We start from the raw sequence: 8,598 nt of genomic DNA, 5'->3' as shown, positions 1-8,598 counted from the left end.
TTCAAGAAATGCCAGGTGAGTATATAGTTGCTAACAGATTTAATTATACATCAAGTTTATTTTGCTCCTAATTTCAATATGGCTAATTAAATAAATTACCAAACAGCCTAAAATTCTTCCTCTTCCTTTCTGCCCCCTCACATCCTGCAAAAAAAAAGTACCCAAAATAAGCAAGCCCTGAATAAATGGTAATGGTCAACAATTTAGTTAATTGGTAAATAATGGAATGAAATAAAATACGGTCCTTTAGAAAAGATTTTTATTTTCTTGGCACACAGACAGAAAAATGACATTTTCTTACTAGATATAGCAGTTGAAGACATATTGGAAATGGATTACAATTTACTAGGTTATAATGTCCACAGATATGATGGCAGATCTCATGTTTCCTCTCTGAAACTTACTAAATTATCACAGCATATTGATTATACTGGCAAACTTTTCATGTTAAAGAGTCAGATTGATTTGGATTAGCAAAGAACCAAGGCACAGAACCATCATCAAAATGTAATACAATGGTACCTCATCCAACATCACTCAGGAATGAAGCATTCTATTTAAATGTTCTTTAGTCATATGACGTTTATCCCTCTAAAGTCTAAAACTGTTATTTTAACTACCTGTGATGAAATAAGTCTAACATGCCTTCTTAAACTTTAAAATAGACCATGCAGATAATCACAATGTTCTTTCCCTAATATTCCTTATTGGAATATCAACCACTTAATTTTCTAGTACAACATGATACCCTTAAAAATTACTGAGATGGGTAATTGCCCTACAATCCAATATGGCTATGTTTTAGAAATTCTCATTATCTATCTATCCATCCATCCAATCATTCATCCCATTTAACTATCAGCTATCACTTGCTTTCTTCATTAAATACACTGGTTTTCAGTTATTTTTACCACCTTTAATAAAAGAAAGTACGGTAGAGCAACATAACTGCATAAACCTTTGATGACTAATGGTTCTCTCTTTCAAGGAAGGTTATTCCTTGTAACTGCATAAGTTAGAGAAGTGTATACATTGAACAATGAAGAAGGAAGGGACACTTGGAAGCCAGTGAGTTTATAGATAGTGATCATATTACTATCATAACTGCCCTTAAATTTGTAGGATTTAATCTGCTTTATAATGGGAAACCAAAAAAGTACGCTAGTTAAAACTATTTCTAAAGTCAGCGTTGAAGAAGGGTGTATAGGACACATTAATTTGCATGAGCTTTTGAGTGTACGAATATCTTAAATAAATAAAACATCACATATTTTTGCTACCTAGAAGTTTTAATTTACTTCTTTTTCTTATTTTTATTTCTTAAAATGGTTGGGTATGTGACTTTTAATTGAAAAAAGTGTTACTGTACCATTATTTCATTAACTATAAATACACCACTGAATAATATTAAAAAGCAATGAAAGGGTTTTTACAACTACTTTCTTTCAACCAGAAGTATAATGATTTTATATAGGTGTCTTCTTGAGACAAAAACAGTAAAACAATAAAAAATTCCATCTGAAGTATTATTCAAAAATATTAACTCATATAAAGGTTAAAAACCTTTTTCTTTTTATGACTTTGCAGAATTAAGGTCATGAGAAAAATTTTAAATTACTCTATCGAATTCAAGATAACTACTAAATTCATGTATTTTTATTATATTAAGATTGTTCTCAATGCTAAGCTTGTCAATGTAGGTTTTAGATAATAGGAAACTAGCATCTACTATGATCCATCAATATGCTTTTACAAACAAACTAAAAATAAGTTTTAGAAAATTAATATAGCATGTTTTTCTTTGACCAACAATGTACATTTTGAGAATGTAAATCATCTCATAGTAGGAAATAGGACCTCAAGATTAATTTTATAATCTTATAAAACAGTTTTTAGGAAATAAAATTCTTAAATGTTTGTGTTTTTTCATATATCCTACGTATGCATCACTAACATAAGCAAATTATGGCAAATATTAAAATATAATTAAAATATTAATATTAAATACCCACCACACATTAATATATTAGTGAAGTAAAAGCACACAATGAACATCTGTGCTCCATTTCTGAATATAACATTGTAGATAGACACTTCCGTGATTCAATATTTAGTATTTATCAAATGCTGTGTGGGAGGTGCTAGTAATAATATACTAAAAGGTAAGAACATTTGTTAACTACAGTATATTCAGTATGTATTTTTACTAAAGAAAATAAAATACCAAGATTTAAGGATACTTTTCCATTTCATTCATTATTACATTCTCATATTTCATTTTCACTTATGTACAGTAGATTACATGATTTTTATTTTTTAATCTCTGGATTTCAAATTCTTAATTTCTAGGCATTTCAAGAATACTTCCTGAATTCAAAAGAAAAATATCCTATTGGTAATGATAGTTTTTCTTTCTGATTCAAATCAAAAGCTACCTCTGTCCATTAAAGAAAAAAAAAAACAACAAAAATGCTTTTAAAGTGTTACCTAATTGGGCATCAATATCATATGAATGAGATTTTTAAAATGACTCAAGTCTGTGCATATAAAGCATTTACATTATATTTTGACCTTGCATTCCATAATATAAGTGATTGTATACTTAATACATATTCATGAATCAACTATAAGTCATAGAGTGTTTCAAGAACAGTAGCGATTGACCAGGCTTGTGTTTCACAGCTGAAAGGACAGTATTGGCCATTCTCATTGGTCAGTTCAGGAAGTCCTTTCCAAGGGGATCTTAAAAAAAAAAGAAAAGACATTTTATGAGATACAATATAACACGTATCTTGTTTGGATTAACAAAATAGGCAATACACTTGGCATTTTTTCCTTCTAGTATAGAAAAACAATCATATATAGCTATTTGCTACAAAATAAAACAAGATATCCTAAAGATCTATGTATATAAAGAATTTAGACAGAAATTATTCTTGGATATTCAATCTTTGGAATTTAAGACTTTGAAACACAGTAGATTCCTTTTATGTATTAAAAACAGAAGAGGGCAGCCTGGGTGGATCAGAGGTTTAGCGACACCTCTGGCCCAGGGCATGATCCTGGAGACCCAGGATCGAGTCCCATGTTGGGCTCCCTGCATGTCCCTCTGCCTGTGTCTCTGCCTCTTTCTCTCTCTCTGTTTCTCATGAATGACTAAATAAAATCTTAAAAAAAAACCCAAACAAAAAGAAGGGATGCCTGGGTGGCTCAGTTGTTGAACCTCTGCCTTCAGCTGGGGGCATGATCCTGGAGTCCTGGAATGGAGTCCCACATATGGCTCTCTGCATTGAGCCTGCTTCTCCCTATGCCTGCTGCTTCTCCCTCTGCCTGTGTCTCTGACTTTCTCTCTGTGTCATAAATAAATAAATAAAAATCAATCAATCTTAAAAAGAAAAAAAAGATTCTCTCAAAAAAAAACCCCAAAACCTAGAAGAAACTACCATGCCAAGCAATATATAGAGAGACAATTATCTTCTCAGGTCTAATTTTATTACTTTCACATGAAGTTTATGAAGCTCAAATTGTAATTATGTAGACGTATTACATTTGATTTTGATAAAATTGTAAAACTAACATAGAATAATGAAAATTAGGAAAGCAATGCCAATTAAAAACAATATGAATTTCTTTCTTTTTAATCTTTATTTATTTATTTATTTATTTATTTATTTATTTGGAGGGGGGGGCAGAGGGAGAAGCAGGCTCCATGCAGGGAGCCTGACATGGGACTCGATCCTGGGTCTCCAGGATCACACCCTGGGCCAAAGGCAGGCGCCAAACCGTTGAGCCACCCAGGGATCCCACAATCTGAATTTCTATAGTAATCTCTCATTCTACCGAATAATTACACAGTGTTTATTGTGCATTTATTATATTCTAATACTTAATGATTTATTTACATTATCTCATTTATGCTTATAGTAACCCTGTAATATAAGTGCCATAATCGTTCCTATTCATAGAGCAGTAAGAGGTTTACGAGGTTAACAACTTGTCCCAGGTCTCACTATCAGAACACAGTGTTGTTATCAAATCTATTCTTACTTTCAGTATAATCTCTTAAGTATGAAACATAAAGTTCAGAAATCCTGGAATGTCTCCTTTTTAAAGTTGGGTTATGGGAATGTGTTTCACCATTATGCTTTGTAACTCATGGCTCTAGGGAGAGTATATGTTACATTTTACTCTTCTGCAGGTATTAAATATTTTATAATTAAATGAAAAAGATAATTCCCTTAGGTAAATACGAGATTTTAGATAATAACTAATAAGAATACCAGCTAGTTACCACATTTAAAAAGCTGTCACAGGGAAATAGAAAATAGAAAACTTCCTTCCAAGTGTTCATGCTACTTCACAGAGTAAAACGCCAAATTACTGAAGTTGGGTACCAGGGTATCGTAATCAGTTGAATTGTGTCTCTCTCAAAATCCATATGTTAAAGTCCTAACCCTCAGTACCTTAGAATGTTAACTTACTTGGATATAAGGTTGTTATAGATATAATTAGTTATGATGAGGTCACACTGGAATAGCATGGGACCATAATCCAATATGACTGGTGTCTTTATAAAATGGGGAAATTTGGTCACAGAAATGCACACAGGGAGAAAGCCATGTGAAGACTGGACTTACGCTGTCACAAGTCAAGGGATTATCAGAAGCTAGGAGAAGGGCTGGGAGAGATCCTTCCCTAGTATCGTCAGAGGGAGCATGGCCCTGCCAACACTTTGATTTCAAATTTCTGTCCTCTAGAACTGTGAGACAATAAGACCATATTTAAACTGTTCAGTTTATAGTGCTTTGTATGGCAGTTCTAGCAAACTAACATAGTACTGAAATTAAGGGACAAAACAAACTTACGGAACCAATGATATGCTGCTCATAATTGTATGTGGAACTAGAACATGGGAACATATCCATACTGGTAGAAAGAAATCTTTCCCTTACTTTCCGAAAAATTCACTCCTCAAGTCATTAGGTGGGACAAAGAAGGTTGGTGACCATAGTTGGGGAGGAGAGGAAAGAAGGGTAGAAGGAATAGCACAAGGTGGGATGCCACAGCCTGAGGGCTATGAAGAGAGTTCACACCAAGGGTGGGGGTGTCCCAGAACCCAAGTGGTACAAGGAGGGAATCCACACATAAGTGTGACCTAGTGTGGGGCTGTCATGCCCAGGAAGGGTGAAGAGGTCATCTATGCCTTGGGGCACCCTGGCATGGGGTGTCAGAGCCTGAATAGGGTGAGTTCAGTCTATCCGGTAATGATAGCAGAGTGTGGGGAGTAGCTTACTCACTGTTGGAAAAGGGAATTACAAACATGAAAAGCTAAAAAACAAAATTAAACATTGAGTGGAACTGGTGTGGATGTAGGTTTTCAACATAGAGAGATAAAAAAGTACCCAGAGATATAGATCTCTCTCTCTCTCTGTGTATGTATTATATATATTTCCTAGCTTTATCTGCTGGAAGGCACAGTAACAATAATTCCCCAAGAGCAATAAATATGCCAAGTATTTAGATCTGTTTTTTTTTAATGTATGTATATATGCATGCATGTATTCATTTCTTTTTAAATAATTTATTATTATTATTTTTTAAAGATTTTGTTTATTCACGAGACATAGAGAGAGAGGTAGAGACACGGGCAGAGGGAGAAGCAGGCTCCATGCAGGGAGCCCGACGCAGGACTCGATCCCAGGACCCCGGGACCATGCCCTGAGCTGAAGGCAGGCGCTCAACTGCTGAGCCACCCAGGCACCCCTAGAATTTATTTTTTAGAGTAATCTCTACACCCAGTATGGGGCTTGGACTCACAACCCTGAGATCAAGAGTCACATGCTCTATTGCCTGAGCCAGCCAAGTGTCCCTGGATCTGGGCTTTTAAATAAGATTCTTCACAAACACAAAAAGTAAACAAACCAGGGACAGAGAACTGCCCACCTAGGCTAGGGCAAGAAAAGTAAGATATGAGCTTAAAACATCTTATTAGGCCAGAAAGCAAAGGTCTTCCACTTCTGACAAACATGGAATAATGCAGACAGAAGCTCTCTTGCGCCTGAAACAATGGACAAGGAGAATGAAGCAATAATCTTCAAGATGCTGGATATTAGGCAACAAATGATCCCTAAGAAATGAGAAGAAAATGCAAGGAACCCTGTAACTACCATACCTTACTGGCTCGAAGAGTTTCCAGGATCTGACACGGGAAAGGGAAAGGGTAGAGCCTGGCAGACTCCTGGAGTTGAAGAAATGGAACAGATGGTCCAGGAAGACCAAGGCTGCTAGAATTTTCAGGACAGAGTACAAAAAAGGAGAGAACTCTGGAGATATGCAGAAGGTCCCACTCAACTATTCGCCTATCGATCAGTCAATACACAAGAGTAAACTAATGAAGGATGGGGAAAGAACTACCTGAAGAATTAAACTCGTACCTGACATTTACAATGGGTCAGGAACAGTGCTCATTTCTACCAGCCAGGTTTGAAAACTTCATAATTTTAGGGATATGGAAAAGAGAACTCAGGCCATGACTCATTAGTGGAGAATAATTAGCTCTAGACTAAATCCTGCTCTGGGTCAGGCCCAACAAAGCTTAAAATCAAAATCTGAAAGGATCAAACTGTTTGCAAATAACTGCATTGCAAAACAAAGTCCAAGAATATTTATAGAAATACAAAAAAAGCTGATACCAAAACACAGGTAAAGAACAGGATAAAACAATCCATAAGAAGGGAATCATCATAAATGAAATCAACCCAGATACCAATTAGCAAAGACATTAAAATAGTTACTGTAACCGTATTCCATATGTTCAAAATATTCAACAGAGACACGGAAGATATAAAAAAGACCACAATCAAACTTCAAGAGATGAAAACAATGTGTAAAATGAAAAATTTACTTAATGGAATTAGTGGAACATTAGAGAGTAAGGATGAGTAAGGATGATAGCAGATTTACTGTCAAAACAATGCCACACTTCAATGCACTGAAAGAAAAAACTTGTTAACATTGAATTCTCTGCACAACAAAAATAACTTTCAAAAATGAAGGCAAAATAAAGACTTTGCTGACATATAAGACCTTAAAGAATTTATCAAGAGTAGGCTTGCACTGTAAGACATTATAGAGGAATCCCTTAGGCAAAAGAAAATGATACCAGATGGAAATAGATATTCACACACAGAGGAACACTGGAAATGGCAACTATGTGAGTAGTTGCATAAGACTTTTTTCTGTATTATTTAAATATCTAAAAAAAATAACTGATGGCAAAACAAAAATAGTAACAATGTTGTGCGGGGCTATAATGTTTGTGAAGCAAAATAGATGACAATAATAGCACAAAAGGGAAAATGGAACTATACTATTTTAAGATTATTATACTATACTTGAAGGTATACTGGAGGGTAAACTATGATAAATTATAAACCTAAAGCAACAATTTAAAAAAGGAGCTAATTTGCCAACAAAGGAGATAAAACGGGGTAAATATACGCCAAATAATAAATATCCAGGGACCCATGGGTAGCTCAGCAGTTGAGCATCTGCCTTCGGCTCAGGGCGTGATCCTGGAGTCCCAGGATGGAGTCCCACATCAGGCTCCCAGCAGGGAGCCTGCTTCTCCCTCTGCCTATGTCTCTGCCTTCTCTCTGTGTCTTCCATGAATAAGTAAATAAAAAAATCTTAAAAAAAAAAAATCCAGTCCAAAAGAAGCAGAAAAAGAGGAAAAAGCTAACAAAACCCAGAATAAACAGAAAACAGATTTCTACTTAATCATATAAATAATCACATTAAGTATAAATGGCCTGAACTTTCCAAATAAAAGTCAGAAATTATCAAGCTGCATAAAAAAGCAAGTCCTCATTACATGCTTCTATGTACAAGAAACCTACCTTAAACATAAAGACACAAGTAGGTTAAAAGTAAAGGATGAAAAAATATATAGTGTGGTAAAAACTAATCAAAAGAAACCTGACATGCTTATATTACTATCAAAGTGAATTCTTTTTTTTTTTTTTAAAGATTTTATTTATTTATTCATGACAGACACAGAGAGAGAGAGAGGCAGAGAGACACAAGCAGAGGAAGAACCAGGCTCCATGCAGGGAGCCTGATGTGGGACTCGATCCCGGGTCTCCAGGATCACACCCACGGCTAAAGGTGGCGCTAAACCGGTGGGCCACCTGGGCTGCCCTATCAAAGTGAATTCTGAAGCAAAGATACATTGCCAGTGATAAAGAAGGTCATTTCATAATGATAAGAGGGTCAGTTCATGAAAAGAACATAATAATCCTAAAACTTCTGCATCTTATAATAGCTTTCAAAGTAAATGAAGCAAAATCTGTTTCCCCTCTGGCAACCACATAAGTCTTTAAATCAGTTAACTCAAAAGGCCCAGCCTAAGTACTTTTAGTTTTTATATTTCTTCTGTTTTAAGCATACCCCAAAATATCCACTATATTTAAAAAATCAAAGACTATTCCACATGTGTAAATTATATAATATCATGTCCTTAAATTAAGATAAATAACCTAAAATAGTTAAAGGAAGATGAAAATTATATCATTGAACTTGTCATGTTAAATAAGAGTA

General features: G+C 34.8%; 1 protein-coding gene across 3 annotated transcripts in view; it reads right to left on the bottom strand.

The window, feature by feature from the left end:
* Positions 1-242: 242 nt before the first annotated feature.
* Positions 243-8,598, bottom strand: part of AGL (amylo-alpha-1, 6-glucosidase, 4-alpha-glucanotransferase) — a 73,366-nt gene continuing 65,010 nt past the window's right edge. For all 3 annotated transcript variants that reach the window (XM_055340229.1, XM_055340232.1, XM_055340231.1), the window contains exon 34: positions 243-2,742. In XM_055340229.1, the coding sequence (XP_055196204.1) occupies positions 2,625-2,742 (118 nt within the window). In that variant the 3' untranslated portion in view covers positions 243-2,624. The remainder of the gene's footprint in view (positions 2,743-8,598) is intronic.

This window comes from Nyctereutes procyonoides, unplaced genomic scaffold (assembly GCF_905146905.1).
Source record: "Nyctereutes procyonoides isolate TBG_1078 unplaced genomic scaffold, NYPRO_anot_genome, whole genome shotgun sequence".
NCBI lineage: Eukaryota > Metazoa > Chordata > Mammalia > Carnivora > Canidae > Nyctereutes > Nyctereutes procyonoides.
Note: the sequence above shows the minus strand (reverse complement) of the source record. Positions and strands in the feature narration are given on the sequence as shown.